At 41.2% G+C, this 24362-nt stretch overlaps 2 protein-coding genes across 4 annotated transcripts in view; both read right to left on the bottom strand.

The window, feature by feature from the left end:
- AMFR (autocrine motility factor receptor) overlaps nt 1-10007 on the bottom strand; it is a 37730-nt gene extending 27723 nt beyond the window's left edge. The window contains exons 1-3 of one of the 2 annotated variants that reach the window (XM_073307479.1): nt 9669-10007; nt 5161-5253; nt 1387-1551 (exon numbers count right to left, since the gene is read on the bottom strand). In XM_073307479.1, coding sequence (XP_073163580.1) covers nt 1387-1551; nt 5161-5253; nt 9669-9917 — 507 coding nt within the window. In that variant the 5' untranslated portion in view covers nt 9918-10007. The remainder of the gene's footprint in view (nt 1-1386; nt 1552-5160; nt 5254-9668) is intronic. The other variant, XM_073307478.1, reaches the window with a different exon arrangement.
- A 6320-nt stretch (nt 10008-16327) lies between these two features.
- Nucleotides 16328-24310, bottom strand: NUDT21 (nudix hydrolase 21). Of its 2 annotated transcripts, none has more exons than XM_073307477.1 (7): nt 24065-24310; nt 21873-22073; nt 20761-20824; nt 19351-19440; nt 18664-18739; nt 17725-17839; nt 16328-16605 (listed from the first exon to the last, which is right to left on the bottom strand). In XM_073307477.1, the coding sequence occupies exons 1-7, from the start codon at nt 24178-24180 to the stop codon at nt 16584-16586; spliced, it is 684 nt and encodes a 227-aa protein (XP_073163578.1). In that variant the 5' UTR covers nt 24181-24310; the 3' UTR covers nt 16328-16583. The 2 variants fall into 2 exon arrangements, with proteins under 2 accessions (XP_073163578.1, XP_073163577.1); XM_073307476.1 differs by lacking the exon at nt 24065-24310 and adding an exon at nt 23466-23976.
- Between the last annotated feature and the right edge of the window lie 52 nt (nt 24311-24362).

The following is a 24362-nucleotide window of genomic DNA, read 5'->3' as shown; positions in this document are numbered from 1 at the left end:
TAGATAACCTTCCTGCTGATTTCTGGTTTACAGTTATTCCACCCCACTCAATCTCATTTCACCCAAGGCCACTATCAAACTGTTGGAAAGGCAACCCTTCCTGGGTGGTGAAACGGGAAAAAACTGGGGAGTACAAGAGGCCTTAAAATATAGAGTTTGGGGTAAACCAGAGAATTCAGTCTGGCTCAGGCTTTTATTTAATGACACTGAAGTAAAGAAAGCAGCACATACATTATACTTAAATGTCTACAATTACTCAAAGTGCAAAGCTGATTTTTCTAATCCCAATAATAGTCCATAGAAAAGAGAATTAAAGTGCTTGTCAGGTAACACATATTGTGGCACACACACTACCATGTGAAAGCTTTTCATGTTGTAATCTACATTATATCTCTATTCATATGTCCAGAATAATAGACAGACCTGGCCCAGTTAGATGGATCAAATTACAACAGTCTGCATATGGGTCAATTTGTTTATTTAACTAAAACTGAACTGACTCTTCATTCATTTTAAGACCCCTAACAAACGTGCACTCCGTTAACTTACTCAGAGGCCCCCTATCCTTGTTTAGAGCCATCTTAGCTCTCCATAGTCTCATTGCTATTGGTGCAAAAGCCATGTCCTCTGCAGCTCCAGCCACCTGGTACAGCCTCTCTGCAACCCTCCATCTCATTTCATTTCCCAGATGAAGACTGCCTTTCCTCCTCGCCTGAGCCTATTCATTACTCTCCCCCTCTGTGACTCACTATTTAACTCTTGAATACAGATATAGTTTGGGATACAGTTTATAATGTACAGTACACATAAAGATGCATTGTGTCCCATCAGTTCTTCATAGAGGCACAATGATCATAACTATTTCAAAGCATTAAAACTGCACAGAAACGATAAATATGCAATGAAATCCAATTCCTTTTGCTCTATTCTTTGTAATTTTACTTTGAGAGATCAAAAAAAATTTCAAACTACCCTCAGAAGTACCCAACTGGGCATCAAACTGAGGCTGATTTTCTAGAATTGTTAGCTAAGGCAATTTGAGAAGGACACTTTTTAAAAAAGGATACAGCAGTAATTCTAGACAAGGCAAGAACACATGGAGCTTTACATCTGAGGATCTTTCAGCATTTTATGAAAAAGGATAAATATAATTTAACATGGGATGATCATTTAAGATGGAAGAACTGTAACAGGGAGGTTAAGGACCTGATATTCAGAGGTGCTGAGGATTCGCAGCTCAGTTTGAAGTCAATGGGAGACATGAATGCTCAACATCTCTGAAAAATCAAGCCCTAAGTGACACAACCAAGGCCACACAGTGAGTTAGTGCTGGCACTGGGAGCAGAACTCACATCTCCCAACACACAGTCATTACGAAAAACTTACATATTCAAACCGATCCTTGCAGAGCTGAACCATGAGGTGGAGAAACACAAGCCCAGAGAACCAGAGGCACCACATGACCACCTCTTCCACCGTCTGAACATTCAGCACACCAAAAATAAAGATAAACTTGTAGAAGATGAAATTCCAGAATTTGTCCTTGAGATGCTAAAAAGGAAGACATTTGTTTTCCATAGGTAATCAAAGTAGTTAAAAAGCTCAGATACAAAATTATCCACCCCCTGGCTAGTTTATTAATACACAAACCCCATAATACTTTGCACTTATGCAGCTTCTTCATCTGACCATCGCAACATGCTTCACAATTATTTAATCCTCATGACGCACCCATGAGACAGGGAAGTATTCGCATTTCACAAGTGGAAAACTTACTACACAGCAAGAATGTGGTAGAATGGGGAGATAGAAACCCCAATTCATAGTCACTTGCATTGCCTGCTATTATCATTTACCATGTGCTTTAGGACAGCATGTACAAGTCCCATTGTGCTAGATATTGGAGACAGTAAAAGGACAGTCCCTGCTCCAGGGAGCTTATGGTCTCAGTTGAGCTAAGAAGCAAAAGATGAGTGCAACAGATAATAGGCAGGAGTGAAGGAAGGAAGATGGAGGAAACAGAAGTATGAAAATGTGATAGGCCAGCTAGTCACACAGCTAGATGGGGATATTTTGTATTATTTTTTAAATAACAGGATATGAACAACACAAAAATGAGAAATATTAGAAATTCCTGCCATCAAGGTGGATGGATTTAAATCACCAATTTTAATCATGATTTGCACTTGTACTTTTTAGTTATTTTTCCAAAGAAGGCTGATTCTCATTGGTTGGTAACCAGTGAAACATGTTTATTTGTAAACAAATACAGCCTTTACACTAAATTTGGTGCTTCTTTTTGCTAACCAGGAAGATACACTATAAAAACATTAATTTAAGCAATTAGATTTTTTAAATTATCTGGAGAAATGTGAGTTAAGCAAAGTAAAAATTAACTATTTTAGAAAATTGTGATTTTTCTTTTAACTTAGGATTTGTGTCAAGCTCTATTTTGATGGAAATTCAAATACAATCAAAAATGCACAAAAATAGCATTTTCTTAATTAAATAAAATGACCTTAATTGTGCCAGATACATAAGAAACAAGTTTATCAAAACATGTTTTGCATTTAAAATTGATTTATTAAACAGGTTCTCTCTCTATGTAAACTATTTATCTTTAATTAGCAAATTGAACATGCCCTTCAAGATTTTAGAACCAGTAGATCTCATCCTCTCACACCTAATTTTTGTTCATAGATTGGAAAAAGAAAACAAGTTTTCCTGCATTTCCAATTCCCAATTGATTTCTTAACTTTGAATGAACCTGTCACTGAACTGAACTTGAATACATTGAAATGAAGAAAATATTCTCTCTGCACCTGCAAAGGAGGCTACTGCTGTCAGTCAAAAGCTGATTTAGCATGTCAACAAACTTTGTTACCAGGCCTTTAGCCAGTCACTTCCATCAGCTCAATGGTTTGACTTTCTTTAACACTTGGTGACAAATGTGTTCTAATTTTTTTTTAATTATTTTAAGTGATTTAAATAGATTATAGTAAATGTAGGCCTTAACATAGGTTATCTTTTTTTTTTATTTTAAATCATGCATTTTTATCCATGCTGTCTGCCATCTACCTAGCCTCCACTAGACACCACTTTCTCTTAAGGTGTATTGACTAAATGATGTTCCTTTTGTACCATTGCAACAAGACAGTGCAGCATTGTGGATAATTTTTTTTTCACTATGTATTTGTACAGTGCTTAACACAATGGGGCCCTGATCTCAAATGGATCCTCAGTATCAGAGCAATGTGGCTGAGAGGCTACCAATATTGCCATTTTTATTTCTGGATTGCTGGCATATACATATTTAATCTTTCTTCTGCCATTGTAGGAAATTAAGAGAAAGTGACAAAAATCTAACCCTCTAAAAATACTCAATGTATAAGTTGCTTGGTCTCCAACATAATGGCTACATGCAAGAGGGGAGTAGGTGAGAAACAGTGGGACAAAAAAAGCATTCCCACATATGCAATCAGAAAGAAAGACAGTACACTGGTTAGTTATTGCAGGATAAAAGACACTATACAATTTGCACTATACAATGGGAAGATTTTATAGAAAAAAAAGAGTCCTATCAACCCTCTTTATAAAACACAATGAAGTCACCAGCAAGACAGCTAGAACAGGCTAATAATTCCTTCAGGATGATCACATTTTTGACCTATCAACATATATAGCCTGTCTTTCAAAGGAAGCTATCAAAGTATATTTCAATTTTTAAAGGGACAGTGAACACACTAGAAACTAGCATTGACACTGCTTTGAATTCCATGTCCATATGGTCACCGTGGACAACTGAAAAAAATCTAGCACAAAGCTTTTAAAGCATAGGCACTGAATTCAGGGGTCTTTAGGTTTGTGAATTACCAATATGATAGATTGCAAGACACCTATGAACAAGTAAATAATAGTGCCCCATTTGCACTGCATGCCTGTTACATTAAACTTCTATGGCTTAATGTTTTTAAATGACTTCATGTATATATACAGAGAGAGCGAGAGAAACAAATTTTGAAGGGACACAGTCAACTTGATTTTTGAAAATAAAATTTCAAAATAATTCTATTTTTTAAATAGTATGGCCTGAAATCTTTTGGGGGGAGGGACAGCTCAGTGGTTTGAGCATTGGCTTGCTAAACCCAGGGTTGTGAGCTCAATCCTTGAGGGGGCCATTTAGGGATCTGGGACAAAAATGGGAGATTGGTCCTGCTTTGAGCAGGTGGTTGGACTAGATGACCTCCTGAGGTCCCTTCCAATCCTGATATTCTATCCTTAAAAAAACGTTTTTTCTGCTTCCTTGCTGGTGTTTAGAAAAGGGGCAAGCCTAGGGCCAGTAACAAATGGCTTGGGCTCAGCTCTCCTGCCCTCTCTGTGTATGTGTCTGCCTACTGCCACTGATGGGAAACATCCTCTTCTTGCAGAGGTTGATGGTGCATGACAGTTATGTCATCATGCCAGAACAGGAGGAAAGAATTTTAGCTGACCAGTAATAAAACAGTGAAACTGACGATGTAAAAAAGTACTGTCAACTGCACAAAGTAAACTAAAATCAAAAATAGGGAATTGTTTTCCTCTAATTTCCTTTAAAATTAAGAGCACTTGTAAGCACAGGAACAAAATTTATGATGAAAGTGTAATTTCCTAGTTGACAGGTGTCCTTTTAAAATAAAATAGCAGTTCACCAAAATTAAAGCTCCTCTTCAGAAACAAGCCAGAAGATTCATGGAGGCTTATATATGCACTGAGTAGTTTACCCATAAGAGAACTGAAAAGGGCTTTTAGTTTATTTTAAACTTCCATAAATGTTATTGGATGTGCACTTTCAAAATATCAAAAGGGGATATCTCCAAATCATGGACAAATCACCTTCTAAGCTTGGGGTTAAAAAGGAAAGCAATTTTGATAGAAAGATGGGCAAAATCAATCTTACTTTTTAAAAAATCATTGTAAATCATAAGAGCTACATTTGTATCTTTAAAAAACTGTTAGGGTGCTAAATGTTACTCTGTGCAACTCTCAGCATTCCCAGGTAGGATATTAAAACCATTCGTCTACAAAAAAAAACCCCATGTGAAGATAAACAAGAGACAAATCAAGAAAACAAGTATCTGACAGCAAGGCAATTCGTCTAGAAGCATCAAATGTTTTACTTACCTGCCTCTCACTAACACGAAGAGGACCAAACACGGCACACTGGATTAGTTTAGCAATCAACATCAGAAAACAGCAGGCAGTATTTACGAGTACCTAAAAATAAAGTAAACATATTTTAGTCCTATTCATAAAAGGAGAACACTATACCTCACCCCCTTGTTGTTGTGCAGTAGTTGTTTCAGGTTGCCAGTAAAATATGCCCCTTCCTGAAGCCTAACTTCTAGGCAACGTACAGTAGAATACATTTCATTATCATTTCATTTGTGGAAACACTGATCTGTCAGCCTGAGATACTGAGACATTAATATCAACAGCATCATTATACAGATAACCAAGCTTCCAAACCTAAACTTGCAAGGAAACTGATTTCTTTACCTAAGTTATCATTAATATCTTACCTTATTAAAAATGAAATAATGTCAGAATTTGATTTTCTTTTCACTATTTATTCAGTTTATTTATTTTATCCATCTCAACTTAGACAATAAAAACTGACTAGTCAGATTCAGTTTTGTTCCCAGTAAATTTTACTTTCTGGTTTCCATTGGCTTTAAGCTTTAGCAACAGCTTATTTATGATGCCCCACATCATCAGGTCAGTGGCACTCAGAAATGATTAACAAGTCATTCAAAACATTTTTTTAATCTAAGAGCCTAGTTTAGATTAGCAATCATCATTTAACTGGACCAGTTTAACAAATGAAAAGCTTTTAAAACTGCATCAGATTTAGTAGTTAGTACAAATTATTGTGAACATTTTCTAGGTCATAAACTTTAGAAATTTTAAAAATACAGTACTTAAAAAGGGACACTGTCAATTTAAAAATCATAAATGTTGCAAACAAATTTATCTTACTATAAACATCTGAATAGAATGTTCATTATCATTTTTAAAATCCATTTACTTTTCAGTTTATGCTCTGACTTTTTGCTTTTCTCTCAGCCCAGACAATAAAAATCAATAAAGTCAGTTTTCCTTTTGCTTATAGTCAGTGTCATTTCCAAGTTCTTAATTTTGGAATATTTGCCACCCAAACACTACAGGAGAATACTTATTTGTTTAAAATACATTGGTTTCATTGAACTTTTTTTTCCCCAATTGTGAAATATTTCCGTTAGTCTCAGGGTTGATAAAAATATGCTGCCAAATTTAAGTTGACAGGGTCCTTTACAAGGAATTATTTTTAAAATGATCAAGCTGTTTCCCTCCTAAATTACAAATCTATATTTTAGTTTCCAAAAAAACACTGTACAGAAGCCATGAAAGCTTGATAATGCCTGATGCCAACATGCAAGTCTAACTACACACTTGTCACAGGTAATGCTTTGCATTACATAGACATCAAGCCAAATTAGACTCTAGGTTGGTCTGTGCTGAAATTTTCAAAATCTATTTCACCTTGATATTTAAATTGCTGAACGCAAGTCAGAATACTCCAGTCTGAACATGTTCACTATTCATAGTGACTTCATTCATACCAGGTCTGAAAATCTAATAAATAAAACCTATCGGCTTTCTGGAACTGTGCCAGTTAAATCTCTCTGGGATTATAGCTCTTGACAGCCATTTCAATGAAAACTGTAATGAGCAGAAAATACTGAATCGCTTAAACTGGTTTCTCATTCTTTTGCCAACCAATTCTTTTGAACTATATAGGATACAAGAAATGAGAAAAGAAATGAGGAGAGGATACATCCCGATAACATAGCACTTTAAAGGGACACAGGGTACAATTTTCCAAAGCACCTAACCAACTTGGGAGCCTAAATCCCATTTTCTAAAGGGACTCAAGAGCCTTTAAATGTCTTTGGCACTTTTGAAAATTTACCCATAGTTAATTTAAAAATCATATATTGTAAATCGATTTACCTACAGACTGGTAACGCCACCTTGGATTATTAAACACAAAGGAATTTAAAAATCTAATATACCCATTCACTATTTATGTTCTTTGTTGAGTTTTTTTTTAACTATCAATAGGCATAGACAAAGAAAATCAATGACGTGAGGATAGTCTTTTTATTCTGTTTGTATAGCACCTCACACAGTGGGGTCCTGGTCAATGACTAAGGCTCCGAAGTTCTATGGTAATACAAATAATAATAATAAATTGTAGTCATTTATAATCACTTCTATTTTCAGGTTCTCATGCTGCATGTTTTGGTTTCAGACACTGCAGGTGATTTTTTCTTTTTAAGATTGTGGAAACACTTCTACTCGCCTTAGGTTTTGCAAAATCTTGTTTTTACAACTTTCAAAATTTGGACAGAATCCTCTCTTACAAACATTTATTTCTGAGTATCACGTTTAATATTTTCATTTGTCTCACTGGCTAATCCCAAAGCGTCACAGACACAGTAAGCACTATTATTTTGTAGTGTCAGGATACCTAAATTGACTAAATCACTTTAAAATTTTAACTTTAAAAATAATTTTCACGTAAAGAGAGAAAGACATTAAAATATTAAATTGAACACAAAGTAAAGTAAAACATATACTTTATCCAAGTACAAACTGTGGTGTACACACATAGGTATGCTGCCATAATTAACATATTACTATCTTAGTGACCACAAAGAGCGTCTACAATCTCACTTTTATGTTTTTACACTGAGTTAATGTAAATTAACACAGTCTGAGTCTTGCAAAACCATTGCAGAGACTGGAGGATCGAGAGAGAGAGAGAGAGAGCGCGCGCGCACAAAGCCAATTCCAAAAAATACCTAAAAAATCCTTGAAAAGATCAGTAAAGACTAGTAAACCATGATTTCTTGATCTGGGCCCAAAATTTAAAAATTGGGTCCAAGCCAAAAGGGAAAAGTATGTTTTTAACATTAAAACATAAGATTAAATTGGTTGTAATTCCTTTTTTAATTTATAAACTGACATCTGCCAAACTGACAGCCATAGAGAAATCTCTGCTTAGCAACAGAACAAATACACTATGAACGTGAAAAGAAAAGGAGTACTTGTGGCACCTTAGAGACTAACAAATCTGGTGTCCAGATTGCTTCTCCCAATCTGACTCAATCCTGACTTGGAGGGACCAGTCCTAAGGGCAAAGTGAGTTAAATTCCTGTGGACTGTTCACACTCTTTGTCCTCTCTGCTGAAGCTAACAACAAGGAAGCCTAACTGGGGAACCAATTTTTGTAATGTAGACATTGGGACTAAATTCTAGGTAAATTTTCTTCCAGCATGCAAGGCCCAATATAGAAGTTTCTCAATGTTGCTAGTATTGGCTCAAGTCCACACGTTTTAGCAACGTGGGAAGTTGACTGCAGACAGACCAGTAGTGTTTAGACCCAAACCAGCACTCAAAACGGCACTCCGCCTACTCTACAGCTCCCAAAATTGTGAGGCTGATGAAGCCAAAATGGTGTTAACAGCAGCGAGAAATGTTGAACAATTTCCCTAATGCATGCAAGGTCTAAACAAGTTTACCAGTGCAAACTTGCACCTACTTAACATGTAATTTATACTCCTTTACACACCACCTCTGGCCTGGACAATCTAAATACTGGTGTAAATCACACTACTGGGCCCAAAACTGATACAGAGGATTTCTGTTTAGTGACTGAGCGTAACCTCTATAACTGGACCTCGGAAACCAGACTCGGACCATCAGACTCACTTCAGACAAACCAATGACCAGCCTCATCACACAGTAGCAGCTATCAGTCACTACAGACCTAGTCCAGTCAATCAGTCAATCCAGCGACCAGCCCCACCACACAAACTACAGCAGGGTGTGTTTGAACCATGGCTGTGCTATTTACACAAGAGTCTGCTAGTTGCGGGCGGGGGGGGGGATATGATTATTTCCTCCAAGTCTGGGGGACCCCTGTTATCCCCAGAGGGAGCTGGAAGCCAAGCCAGGTATTCCTGGGGCCTCGTCCCTAGGGCATCAAGGCAATTGCACCCCCTGGATCCACAGGTCACCGTCCTGCAAAACGAGCCCCCCAACATCACTCATTCCTTCAGGAATACTTACCCCCCAGCCCAGCCCAACTATCCACCCCTCAGCCCTGCCAGGACCCCAAGCCCCACTGCCCGCCCCACAGGGCCCTCTGTGTCCCCAGCCCCACTACCTGCCCCACAGGGCCCCTCCCCCCCACACTCCCAGGCCCCAGCCCCACTGCCAGCCCCAGGGCCCCGCCCCCCCAACCTCACGACCTGCCCCACAGGGCCCTCAAGTGTCCCCAGCCCCACTCCCCGACCCCGGGGCTCATTTCCCCCCACTCCCCGCCCCTGGGCTTCTCTCCCCCAATCCTCACTACTCAGTCCAGAGCCCCAGCCCCACTCCCCACCCCCTCCCTCCCACTCCCAGCCCCACTCCCCGCCCCAGGGCCCCCTCTCCCCGCACCCCTGGCCCCTCTCCCCCCTCTCCACCCCAGGGCCCCTCCCTACACCTCTGCCCCCCCTCCCCACACCTCTGGCCCCCCTCTCCCCACACTCCCCGCCCCCGGGCCCCCCCAGGGCCCCCAGCCGGCCCCGCCCCGCTCTCACCCAGACGCAGAGGCTGTCCGACAGCAGGTAGTAGGCGATGTCCAGGGGCAGGGGCCCGGCTCCGCGCGCGGACTCCCCGGCGGACGGCGGCTCCTGCTCCGAGGGCCCCCGGGGCCCGGGCTGCCCGGCGGGGCCCTGGCTGAGGGCGCGGTAGGCGCTGACGACGCTGCCGAGCAGCCCCAGCGCGCTGAGCCCCGTGTAGGTGCGGAGGCTGGGCCAGGGGAAGCGCTCCAGGAAGAGGAGCGGCATCGCGGCCACGGGCCTCCACCGCTTCCCGGCGCCCGGCCTGTCCCCCGCGCCCCCGGCTCAGCCCGCCCCGCCGCCTCCTCTCCCCCGCGGCCTAACGCTCCCTCCCGCCCCGCGGCTCTGCCGCCGCCGCCGCCCGATCAGCCTCCCGCGGACGCCGCTGCGGGCCCCGACTCGCTGGCCCTCCGCGGGCTCCTCCTTCCTCCCTGCGCCGGGCCTGGGCGGGCGCCTCCCCCTGGGGCCGCCCCAGCGCCGCCGCCGCCGCCGCCGCCGCGTCCCGGGCCTGCCCAGCACCGCCCCCGGCTGTCTGGAGGGACCTACGGGGGTGTGGGGATTACTGGGGCGGAGGCTGGGGGGACACGCCGAGCCTGTGAAGTAGCTGGGGAGGGAGGCTAATGGGGCGGGGAGGCGGATGCTGTTTGATTTCCTTCAATAGGCACCGCAAAGAAAACTGCCGTGAAAAGAGCCAAGGAAAGTCGCCTCTGCCCTTTCCCCGGCGGCAGCGGTTGATTTGCCACGTTCCCGGTCGGGGCTGGCTCCTTGCAGGAGCTGCAGACCGAAGTAAACACTTCCCTGGGGAGGGGGAAGCGGCAGGGCCGAGAAGTGGGGCCATCCCTGTTTTCCCGCAGCATGGACCTTGAGGCAGCAATGAGGATGTGAAAGACTTAGAGGTGTTTCAGCCTTTTCCACACCCAGGGTGAACTCAGGGTCAGCTTTTTAAAAGGTATTTAGGTACCTAAAGATGCAGATGGACGCCTAGTGGGATTATCAAAAAGGACCTAGGCACCTAACTGGCACCCGGGCATCTTTGAAAAATCCCCCTAGGCACCCATCGGCATCTTTAGGCACCCAAATGCCTTTGAAAGTCTGGCTCTGAGTCCTTTGGAGGTTAGCGGGTATGGCAAAGGCATGGAAGCCAGACCTAGTCTCTCCTCTCTAATTAGTGTGCTTCAACAATTCTTTATACAACATTGTAGAAATGTTGCCTATTGCACTGTGTCAGGGTTGGGTGCAGCCTCACTGCCGAGTCTCTGTCCTGGGGTGGGGCCAGGCGAGACTGCAGAGTAATCTCCCACCTCCATGCAACCAGTGACCTGTGCTCCCCACTGCTGTGTTGGGAGCCTCCACATTTATTTATTAACAAATAAAATTTGCAGAATTTTAAAATATTGTGCACAGAATTTTTAATTTTTTGGTGCAGAGTCCCTCAGGAATATGGGGTGCTGTGGAGCTGTGATGGTGGGACTGCGAGGAAGGTGGTGGGCAGTTGGGAGGTCTATGGGCAGGGTGCTGTGCAGTTGTGGTGGGAGGCCAGCGAGAGAGGTCTCTGGGAGGAGTGGGGACTGGGCATAGAAATCTGTGATGGAGGTCTCTGGACGAGGGGGCGCTGGGCAGGGTGGGCCATGTGGTACAGGCCTGCCCTCAAGGGGAAGGGGCATGCTGGCAGCATAGGGCTGGGCAGGCCAGTGTGCGTCTGGCAGCTGCAGGTTTGTAAACAGTACCCTCCTGCTGGGCTGCGTAGAGCAGGGATGCTCCCGCCGCGCTGTGCCTCATAGCCCCAGCCCGCCCTTCACGCTGGAGCCTGACCAACCCGTCCCCCTGCGCCTTGCCCCATGGGGGCCCACAACTATGTTTGGCACCAGACCCACAAAATATTAATCCAGCCCTGGCAGGCAATTGCCCTGCTTGCCACCCCCTAACACCAGCCCTCCATGTGCAACCTCCCTAACCCCATCCCAGGTTGAGAAACACTGATATAGTCTATTGAGCAGTATAAACAAGTCATTGTCCTTATGATATTTTAATTTGTACTGACTTCATTAGTGCTTTTTATGCCGCCTGTTGTAAAACTAGGCAAATATCCAGATGAGTTGATGTGCCCTCTGGAAGACCTCTGCGTACCCACAGTGGTATGTGTATCCCTAGTCGAGAACCACTGCTTAAAAATAAATGTAATATGTGTCAAGATGCTGGCATGACAGCCATAGAGAACTGAAGTTTTTCCACATACAGCCGTACCAGCGTGCCACAACCTGACCCTGAAGGAACCACGAGTAGGGGTGACGAAAGAGCTGTGCTGATATTTAGTCTCTATCCTATGAAACTTCATTGAAACGAGTGAGATCTCTATTGTGAACTAGACGGAGGTCCAACTCATTTCACATAGGCCAAACAACCACCAACTTGCTGTCAATTAATCACAGTTAACTCAAAAAATTAATCCCGATTAAAAAATTAAGTGATTAATTGCAATTTTAATCACATCGTTAAACAATAGAATACCAATTGAAATTTATTAAATATTTTTGGATATTTTTCTATATTTTCAATTACAACACAGAATACAAGGTGTAGAGCGCTCACTTTATATTATTTTCATTACAAATATTTACACAGTAAAAATGATAAAAGTAGTACTTCTCAACTCACCTCATACAAGTACTATAGTGCAATCTCTTTATCATGAAAGTGAAACTTACAAATGTAGGGTTTTTTTGGTTATATAACTGCACTCAAAAAAACAAAAAAAAAGTGTAAAACTTTGAGCCTACAAATCCACTCAGTTCTACTTCTTTTTCAGCCAATCGGTAAGACAAAAGTTTGTCTACTTTTACAGGAGATAACGCTGCCCACTTCTTATTTACAATGTCACCTGAAACTGAGAACAGGTGTTCGCATGGTACTTCTTTAGCTGGTATTGCAAGGTATTTACATGCCAGATATGCTAAACATTCGTATGCCCCTTCATGCTTCAGCCACCATTCCAGATGACATGCTTTCATACTGATGATGTTCACTAAAAAAAATAATGCATTAATTAAATCTGTGACTGAACTCCTTGGGGGAGAATTTTATGACTCCTGCTCTTTTAACTGCATTCTACCATATATTTCATGTTATAGCAGACTCAGACAATGATCCAGCACCTGTTGTTCATTTTAACAATGCTTTCGCCGCAGATTTGACAAAATGCAGAGAAGGTACCACGGTGAGATTTCTAAAGATAACTACAGCACTCAACCCAAGGTTTAAGAATCTGAAGTGTCTTCCAAAATCTGAGAGGAACGAGGTGTGGTGCATGCTTTCAGAAATCTTAAAAAGCGCAACATTCCGACGCAGAAACTACAGAACCCGAACCACCAAAAAAGAAAATCAACCTTCTGCTGCTGGCATCTGACTCAGATAATAAAAATGAACATGCGTTCATCCGCACTGCTTTGCATCGTTATCGAGCAGAACCCATCATCAGCATGGATACATGTCCTCTGGAATGGCAACTGAAGCATGAGGGGACATATGAATCTTTAGCGCATTTGGCATGTAAATATCTTGCGATGCCGGCTACAAACAGTGCCATATGAATGCCTGTTCCTACTTTCAGCTGATACTGTAAGCAAGCGGGCAGCATTATCTTCTGCAAATGTAAACAAACTTGTTTGTGTGAGCCATTGGCTCAAGAAGTAAGACTGAGTGGACTTGTAGGCGCTAAAGTTTTACGTTTTATTTTTTAATGCAGGTTTTTTGTATATAATTCTATAACTGTAAGTTCAACTTTCATGATAGAGATTGCACTACCGTACTGGTATTAGGTGAATTGAAAAAAAATACTATTTCTTTTGTTTTTTCACATATTTGTACTAAAAAAAATAAAGTGAGCACAGTACACTTTGTATTGTGTTGTAATTGTAATCAATATATTTAAAATGTAGAAAACTTCCAAAAATATTTAAATAAATTATATTCTATTATTAACAGCACTATGAATCGTGATTAATTTTTTTAATCACTTCACAGCCCTAGCTTATTTTTAACTCCCATGTGTAAGGTTTATTTGTTGAGTTTTCTTAGCTTTTAAAATGGTCACCCAATGGCTAATTCGGAGGAACTGGGTTTGTTTTTTGCCACATGATGGCACTGAAGCAGTAGTCCATTTTGCAATTTTATTTTTGCAGTCAATATTGGTTAGCGCCCACCACAGTGGAAAAAAGGGGAATTGGTTGTTCCTTCAAATTAGTAGTACATCATACCACATCGGCCAAGTATTTAAAACTAATTAGTCTCTTGTTTTCTGTACCACTGCGAGGCTCATGTAATATTAAAATTCCTACCCTTCTTAGGCTGTTATGTCAAACTTAATTACCTGTATCCTTCATGGCAATTCTTGTATCGAACACTCAGTATTTATTTTTAAATGCCATTTGCAAGAATTTATTTGGCATGCAGCTTTGGCTGCTCCACCAGTTCTATTTTTTGCTTATTACAGTCTAGCAAGAGATTTTCCTCAGCAACTACATGACAACTTACACTCTTGTTCTCTGTTCAGGTCTAGGATGTTAAAAAGTGTGAATTAAAAATTGCAACAGGCATTATGTAGACCCTCTCAGACAGCAAATTTAACATTTAATCACCTACCCCTTATTTTAGACCCAAGTTTATCGCCCTTGTTTTTTTATGGTAAATCATTCCTCAAAAATGAGGAAACAGAAATTAAGGCTCATTATTTACATTAAGTTCATACTAAGCTTGGGCTTTTCAGAGGATCAAAGATTTTTCTCCACTCCTTTCTCTCCTTGTTACAAAAGTTACTAGATGCTCTTTCCACTTTGTGTTCATATTCCCTAACCCTGCATCAAACATCCACACAACATACCCTCAACTGCAACTCCCACAGACTGCAGGACTCAGTTCCCCTGCTCATCATCACAAGGTAGATCCTCCAAAGCTATCAGGTTAGCAGAGGGTGGACCTTTCTCACCTGTAGTAATGTCAAAAGCTAGAAGCTGGGACACAGACTATTAGCTAATTCTTCTGGGGATAACTACAATAGCAATCAGCTTCTGTCTTAGGGAGCAATACAGCCAAAACAGAATTTAGAATTAATCCGTAAGTTTAATATCCCAACTGGGGGTTTCTCCCAAAATGTTGTCTCTCCTTACAAAGTACGGTTTAGATGTGGAGAAGTTCAGTAGTAATTTAAGGAAAAGTGAGACAGGGAAGAGACCTCATAGTACAGGTTAATGATGGGGCAGGAAGCCAAGGGCAGTTTTCAAATCTGGATGCCTAAAACGAAACTCCTAAATAGAAGTGACCTGAGATTCTGAGCAGCTGCAGTTCCTATCGACTTTTGTGAGAGCTCTACACCTCAGAAAATAAAACCAATTTATTCAGAAGCCTAGCTTTAGGCACAAAGTATGTAGTCAGTTTTTTAAATAAAGTTCCTATACAATAGAGTCCCCGTATCTCCTCCCCCTCCCCAACATTTCAGCACAATATATTTTAAGGCAGTTTTGTTTAAATTGTCTTTTTTGTTCCTAATGTAGCTCAGACATATTGTGTAAATTAGCCATTAGTCCATACTATGGATGGATATGGTACCATTAGGAAATCACTTGACATGTATTGTTTTAGTGTACCCTTTATTCCAATTTATAGAAGATACCTTTTAAAAAATAATTTGACACACCCATAAAAGAGAATCCTAGTTGTTTGGATATGTTTAATACAGGCAGTAGATTGAGGTAAATTGAGAAAATGAAATCCGCGAGCCTCAATGGATCCTTTTAAGAAGAAACAAGTATACAGTTAAACTATAAGAAAAGGAATACTTGTGGCACCTTAGAGACTAACCAATTTGAGCATAAACTTTCATGAGCTACAGCTCACTTCATCGGAAGCTCAAATAAATTGGTTAGTCTCTAAGGTGCCACAAGTACTCCTTTTCTTTTTGCGAATACAGACTAATACGGCTGTTACTCTGAAACCAGTTAAACTATAGGAGCTCTGCTCAGTAAAGAGACAGCTCCCAGGGATTGGACAGATACATATTCAATGCAGTTACTAATCTAAATTCAGTTCTACAGCCCTGCCCCCATGACCAATCAGAAAAGTGCTCCTTTAAGGCTCTTTAGGGTATTTTCCTATTTTACCTGGATCCCATTAATATAGGACAGTCCCATGAAAGGTTTTCTGATTGAAATCAGTTGTGTTCCAGATCACTCCATTGAGATCACCAGTAATGAGCAGTGGAGTTCACACACCAGTCAACATCAGTTTCACTTATAACAATGGCCCACCTTGCCACTTAGCATTTCCATTCTAATCATAAGGCAGATTACTGGGCTACTGTTTTTTAAAATCACTCATACCTTAACTCTGAGTACTATTTTCTCTTAAAGGTTTCAGACTCTCATCAGGATAGTTCCCCCATGTGAGCTTTTTGCTCATGAAAGCACAAGCTTGAATGCTCAGTTTACATACTGGGCCCTCCCTGAAATGTTTCCCCTCCCCCGCCATTATCTAGACCTACTGTTTCCCTCAACCGATACCCTGGAAGAAAGCATTTGCTTTAATTTCTCACCCACCTTCAGTAACACATTCCAAATAGCTGTAATATAAGAAATAGATAAACATAATCCAATCTATTTTGTTTAATGTTGTACAAAAAAAACTGGCGACTATTACAATGAAAAGTGATTAAAACACTGAATCACATTTGACATCCCACTATCTACACAGTTGAGATTCACTTTGCTATTCAGGCAATAGAAAGTTTAGCAGTTTTCAGGAAAAAAAAAAAATCCTTGCATCACATGTATTCTTCCCTCTACATCTTAAAGCTGTGCTCACAGAGACGGCTTCTTCTACCACACTCTTCAGGTATATGGGAATTCAGTTGTAAATAAAATTGAATCTAAAATAAAAAAACAGTTATACCATGCAAGAGATTTATTTTCATCACTAATATGTAGAAGGCAATATTTTATTTCTGAGCTAAACAAACTCACATCTGACAGAAAGCGAAGATGAGATTTCCAGTCAAGAAGTATTTGTACCTCAGCCAGTAACTGTCAACACCAGGTAGACCCTAACCTCAGCTTTACATACAAGTATAGTAAGAGATCCAATCCTATAGAACTAATTCTTCTTGAACCTTCAAAATCGGCTTTTCTCTGACAGAGAAGCTATGAGAGTTTTGTTTCCATGGGGGGGGGGGGGGGGCAGGAGGGGGAGTCTTATAGTGTGGAAGAAAATTGCTATTGGACAAATACTGCATATGTCCGGTGTAAGGTTTGAACAAGAAGCTTCACACAAGAGTTATAAACTCTTAAAACTGAAGTTTGCAGAGTGAACACAGAAACCATTATGCAAGAAATAGCAAATCTTCTTTGTACTGCATCAAGTATGTATTGATCTTAATTTTCAGATGTCCTTGCTTTTAACAACTGCTTAGAAACCCAAGTTTAGAGATTTGGGACTTCAGCTCTCATTAAGCTATTGCAAGAGTAGTGATTAACAGTAATACAACCTGTGCCTGCTTAAAGATCAGCATTTTGTTAGTTTCTTGGAAGAGACTTCCTTTGTGGTCTTTACATAGGAAAAGTGAAAATTACACCAACAGTTGCAAAGGCTGAGAGCAGATAAATTGGGAGATAAAAATAAAGAGTAAGAATGGTACAAGCCTTTTAGGATGGTACCAGTTCTGATATCTCAAAGGTTTTTCCATGCAACCGGGTGGACGTGACTGGTAAAGAATGGAACCTCTTTTACTGACAGTTGACAAATTACACTGTGGGTTGCATGGCAAGTTACTTGAGTAGATGCTCAACACCACCACAGGTGACACGAAGAGTAAGATCAGTGAACTCAAGCCTGATGAGGTACAAACTATTTTCAGTAAAGGAGAAAGCTAAGGAATGCATATTTCTTATCTGAATGGCAGTGATGCACCTCAAATATATTATAAAAATGCTGAGAAATTTATTAGTCAGCATAGTAGCTGCTTATACAGTGAATCTGCAGCATACTATACCTGCTCAAAAGCTGAGGAAGGCTGGAAATGATAGGTCCATATCCTGGGGCATTGTCATACAGCTCAAACAACGGTGCAGCTACCAACTTGTAATTTTTTGGGACCGCAAACAAAGCTAAAAATGAATCCAAGTTAGTATTAACAATGGAAAAGTTGTTTCAAACAATTTCAAACTATGGTTTCACTGAGGGTCCCTCCCCCCTTTAAATACAAAATCACTTCACTGACATCCAGAACTACAGTGTTCCAATGGACTTATTTTACACAGTTAGAGGTGGAGCTCTAATGCTGGGATTTTGTACATAGGCACTCCTATCCCACCTGTTATCCTGGCAAAGGATCCCAGTTTATGAGGACTAAAAATCAGGGTGGATTTTTAAAAAAAAAAAAACAAAACACAACCTCAAGAAAATTGGATATTTTTACTCAAACATTTTAAATATTGGTTTTATTTAAATTATATATAAAAATCCTATTTAAAATTTAATTTGAAATTGACAATCTGTGTCAGTGGAAGATTGAAAGATTATCTCTTTCACCCACAGATATTGGTTCAATAGAAGATATTACCTCACCCACTTTGTCAGCCTATGTTGTGGCCTAAAAAGTTACTATAATCTATTAAAATAATTTAGATTAAATACAAAAAAACCTAAACAGTACATGCTTGCTAGCAAGTTTTAAAGAACTAGTCTGACTACATTTTAATTATTTTTGCATTCGGGGCATGAGATCCTTTATTTCTCCCATCCCATTCTCTTTAGCAGAACGCTTATGAAACTTTGTTTATGGACCTTGCTTTACAGATGACAAGCCTGTTTTCATTAAGATCAATTTAACACCACATTTGTTTTCAATATGAAATGTGTAATTATTGTCTCAGTAGTTGCACACACAAAACTAAAACATGGATTAGAACCTCTGTCTACAAATGCTTACCCTTTTCCTGCAGCTGAACCAAGAAGAGCTTTTTGTGCTCTTTAGGTTTTGTAATGTGAGCGGGAATATATGGATACTGAGGGGGAAAAAAAGTTTAATTAGTTTGTACAGCACTCTGAAAGTACACAGTGATCTGTAAGTGCTTCTTAAAGAATCAGGAATGAATCACAGAGAAGGACAATCACACATATGACGAAAAGGAACTACCTCAGCTACAACTTTATTCACCTTTTTTAAAACTATATTATAAAACATTACGAAAGACACTGAGCCCCCACAGTTAAATTTTCAAAGTCTAGAAAACATTGGCAGTCTCAAAATGAGATCACCATATGAAACTAGGAAACAGGTAAGAACAATCCAGGACAGCAAGAGAAACTGAACCACAGTGCCAAGCACGTTATCGTCACTAAACAATTAAAAATAAAGTTTAAAGGGAGATGATATTCTTTAAAGGACACCACATTCTGGAAAAATAAAGCCCCAACTGTAGTCGCAGCAAAAGGAATAAAGTGCAGCCAGCAAAAAGGAATAAATCTTGAAGCAAACAAAAAAACCCAACAAAAGAAACCTGACATGCCATGGCTGCCCAAATAAGTTGATTAGTATATGGACTCAGTTTTTTGCAGAAACATACCTTGCTAATTATTTTTTAATCATCAAATTTATGCAGGGATGGACACTCACCTGTGGAGGTTCAAAGTTTGGTCTCCACCAGTTACCAATGCAGTCATCAATCACCCAGTCTTGCTGAACTCCATCCTGACGTCCCAGTATCTGTCAAAATCCAGTTGCAGTCAAAAAACTTCTACATGTTCCATTGCTAGTACTCTTAGGAACCAGATACTTGAAGCATTAAGGGATGCTGTAATAAGGGTTTAATGCAATTCAGAGCCAAGCTAAAGTAGTCTTATATTAGCGTTAGAATACTTGTGTACTAACCAATATATTGATAGATATATGGTCCTCATGTTCCAGACAAAGTATAAAACTAGGCCTAACTACATTTCTCAGAGAGGGATTTTGCACACTCCCGAGAGATGCAGCTATGCTGATGTAACTTTTCAGTGTAGATCAGCCTTTACAAACATTTTTGAAAATATGGTTCACAAATGCAATTGAGTGTAATTGACCCCAAGAGCTAGAATATAAAGCCATTTAAATCAGAACTCGCAGGAGTTGTCTAAGTAATGTGTTCTCCCTGGTGTATAAATTAAGCATCTAGTTCAGGATACCAGAGGACAACTGAATTGGATGCAGTCATCCACAATGAGGCCCTGATCATTGACTGGGTCTGACTATCACCGCCGTATCTGAGCAACATAATCGGATGTATTTATCCTCACAGTACCCCTGTGAAGTAAAGATGTGTTAACCACATTTTACAGATGGGAAACTGAGGCACGGGGAGGCTAAGGAGAGACCTGTCTAAGGTTGTGCCAGGTCACAGAGGAAAGTCTGCAGTGAACAGGGAATTGAACCCCGGTTCCTCAAGTCCTAGTCTAGTACCCTAAGCACTGGACAACTCTGCTTCTCTCTGGCAGAGACGGATTGCAGTTTTCTCAGGCCCTGGGCCAGGAGCAAGTGGAAGCCCCCTGCTCCACCAGCCCAGCTTCTGCCGGGGACAGGGCTTCCCCGCTCCACCCGCCACTCCAGCCAGGGACAGGGTCACAGCACGAGGATTTGCCCCACTCCCCTCTGGGAGTGCCAAGTGGTTGGAGTGAGGCAAGCCCATGCACCTAGACACGCTCCCCCAGGAGCGCCAAGCGGGCAGAGCAGGTCAGGGTGCCAGGGAGCCCATTTTTCTGGGGACCCCCAATTGGCTGGTGCCCCTGGGCATAGGACCTGTTGCCCAGTGGCTAATCCACCACTGCTCTCTGGCACTATCATAATACAAATATATGAATGAAGTAGTATATCATACTATATGAACTACCAGAAAGAAGTTAGTTGGGAATCACTGAAGCACTCAAAAGGCTAGGAATGGCAAAAAGGCTATTTATAATGTTTTGGCTAAAAAACATTCAAGAATTATTCAACATTCAATTGCATTTGGAGATCAATTGTAACAAGAAAAGAAAAATGAAGACAATATACCTCTGTCATTAAACGTTTGAGTCCTTCTACCTCATCTTCTCCTGGATTGAGTTCACCACCTGGTCTGTGAAAAATTAATGATGAGAACTAATGTTATATCTTTTATTTTATTTACAGATATATTCACAGGTAAGTTTAAGGGAGTCTCAGTTCTTCAGTTTTAGGAATTTACAAACTTACTTGCAAGCTCTTAACAGAAGAAATAGCCAAAAGAATCTGAACTTTCAAATTTCACCTTACTGGATTTATTACAACTTCAAAACTAAATAGGGTAGCATTTTTGAGTCGATCACCTCCAATTAGTTTTTTCATGGCAACAATGACTTATTTTCAGTAAAACGTGATAAACAACAACATGCTCTGTTCCTACTAGGACTTTTCAAAAGGACACAGTTTAGCTACAAAATTTAACAGAAATGGCCTAATGATTTGAGAAAAATGGGAAAAGGGTAGGTTTGAGCTGTAGGCATCGCGCCTGCATTTGTTTTAACCCAACCCCCCCCCCCAAAAAAAAACCAAAAAAAAAACCACACACCACACTTGTAGGAGTGCACAAAAACTAGAAGGTAAGCTACTGTGGGCTGATAATCTGCTCTGGTCTGGTGGTCCGGATAACCCATCAGGTCTTTCCCACCTCTAATTCAGAATTGTGTGAAATTTACAAGAATTCATCTACTTTCTCTTTCCATATCAAGGAAACAGGATAATCTATAAGCAGCTATATGTTTAAAATTCAGCCTCAATGACTTAAGATGTTAACGGAGTGTGTTTATACATGATTTATCTTCATCATGTCCCTTCATTCAGGGACAATAATAATTACTGGTGATGAATTCTAAAAACATCTCCTCTTGATAATGTGTACTACAACGAAGACTAGAAGTCAGCACACTTAATAGCACCTCATCATCAATTTTCTGCAGGAGAGAGATGATTCAGAATGTTTCCCTGTATAAACATTTGCAACAGCTGGATTTCACACTTCAATCCATGCTCCATTAGCACAGCTGAGCAGCTTGTGCACTTGCTGTACAACTAATCTGGTATTTGGTAATGCTTTGTGATTCTACTAAATGTTACTGTAATGTCAAGTTCCAACAATACACACTTACAGTTTGAAGAACGTTGTACCTAGCTGCAACAGTAACACATGGGGCAGCCTATGCTCGTGAACAATCAGAACACCCTCTACAGTCCGCCTCATTCCAATCTTGTCAAATTCTTCCCTCATGCGCTGAAACCGGGCTGCCACTGAACTGTCCTTCTCATAAAGGGGTTCCTTCGTGCCAAATGTATAATTTGTAAGTGGATACCTGGGGGGGAAGGAGGGGGTAAAAAAAAAAAAACCACATATTACTATGTCATGAAGACTAATCCAGATCTCACATGCACAAGTGCACAGTACTTTATCTTGACGGTCAGCTACTGTTGTTGTACAGTTAGCGATCACTGATTTCAAAATATTTATGATTTAGGCTCCACTTATGTGAGAGACTGTCCCTCTGCCACCACAAGAGTTAACTGCTGGGTCACACTCAGTAACTGGTCCTGGGTTTGAAGCTTTCTGCAAATGGCAGTAAGAGACTCAGGTAAAGAGCCCATACCTCTGTGACCAACTGAATCTCTGAAACCAACTGCCTGAGTTAGGAGAGAGCTTAAACTTGTGGTTTAAAAATCTGTTTAACAGACTTTTGAACACTCATTCTAATAACAGGGAATGGGTTTGTTAATTAGCAGGGGACATTCCATTATATTTTGTTGATTTGTACTTGATTTTATTGATCTGTGGTATGCAGGTGCTTTGATGAAATATGCCAATATACATTTATAAATAAGTCACAGTTCAATTTAATGACTATTAGAGTAATTACAAACATTCAACTTGAAATCTGTCTTTTTTAGGTTCTTTTTTTCTACAACCTTAATCTTAGATACAGCTTCCCAAATTCATTGCTACTTTGGAATTCCCTCCACCCCAGCCCCCCTCCCCTGCACAGAAACCACAAAGGCTAGCCCTCTGAATACCAAAGCCTGCTCTCATGCATACTGCTATTCTATAAGCATCTCTAGTTTTAGAAGCTCTTAATGAACATCCTCTCAAATCCATGTCCCTTGTTTCTGATCACTGGTGTCTTCATTATCCACTTTACCATTCTCTTGCATTTTCTCCTCTTTATCTGTAGCTTTAGGATTTCATCACTACTTTCTTCTTACACTTAATTTATTCCAAAATCTTAAATTCCAATTCAGTCTCTAAAATAAGATTATATTTGCCATACAGCAATGCTGTCCACTTTATAAATGTGTCAAATTCTTTAACCTGGGTCCAAAAAAAAAAAAAAAAAAATCCACCTGTACTGATAACACAAATTCCAAAGAATCAGAACTTCCTGTTGATTTTTTTTCCCTCCAGAAAGAAACCCTGTATATTAACATTTTCACTTTTTAAAATGAGTCATCCCTTTGGGCTGTAAGAATAAACTCAACTATATAAAAAGTGATGCATATCTGTCTTTTTGAGTGTTTAATTGTTTACGGTTGAGTATTACATTTGTTATTTGCTGTTACTGCAACTTCACAAATCTACCTATCAAAGAAGAAAGCACCAGAATGTGCTGTCCATTGTAAAGGAAAGATTGCTTCAGGAGATGGCCCACTAAGGCAGTTACACAAAGAAAATATTTTTATTGCACATTAGCACATACATCTTTGATACTCGGTGTAAACCATGTTGCATCCTGCAGCTCCCAGTAGTCCAGATATTACATATTTTTACTGTACAGTCAGCAAACACTAAACAGTGAACATACGTGGGGCACAAACGTCTATGTCCCATACTCAAGCTCAGATACTACAGTGGCAGATGCAATACAAAAACCTAAGAAGAACAGATGTGCAGGGCTCCCAAAGTAACATGCTCTTAAATTTCACTAGATCTACACCTCCAGCCTCTCCTCAGAGACTGAAAGTCTCCTCCAGACCACGAGCCTGCAAAGAGGCCTCCCCAGTTACCCAGCGAGTTCAGCCCTCCCCAGCGTGCGCGGATGGGGTTAGGAGGGAGCTCCTCCCTGCGGGTCGGGGGTGCCCCCAGGCGGGAGGTGAGGCTGAGGTACAAGCAGGGGGATGGGAAGGAAGGGTTGGTGGCTTTCTCCAGCGTCAGCAGCGCCCGGGGACTGAGGGGGATTTTCTCCCTCCCCCGGGAGCTGGGGCGGGTCTCTCCCAGAGAGACAAGGGAGGGGGGTGCAGGGAGGGCCGGGGCCCGAGGCTGGCCGGGGCCTCCCCCACCCCAGGGCCGGGCACTCACAGGTTGATGGTCCGCTCCAGCGTGAGCGGCTTGGTCTGCTGGATGTATTTGTTGCCGAACTGGTTCACCCCGCGGGGCCAGCCGGTCTGCGAGCGGTTGGGCGGCACCACGGACATGGCAGCGGGCGGGGCTGGGTCACTGCTGCTCAGCGGCGGGAGCAGCGTCCACCATTAACATCCCCGCCAGGCCTCACACACACCGCCAGTGGCTGCGCCGGAACCGCCTGCCCGCGCGCCGGAAAGGGGAACCATAGAGACGAAGGCACAGAGCGCCAGGACCATAGAGCGCGGCTACGGCT

The sequence above is a fragment of the Lepidochelys kempii genome, chromosome 12, assembly GCF_965140265.1.
Source record: "Lepidochelys kempii isolate rLepKem1 chromosome 12, rLepKem1.hap2, whole genome shotgun sequence".
NCBI lineage: Eukaryota > Metazoa > Chordata > Testudines > Cheloniidae > Lepidochelys > Lepidochelys kempii.
This window is presented reverse-complemented; position numbering and strand designations above follow the sequence as displayed.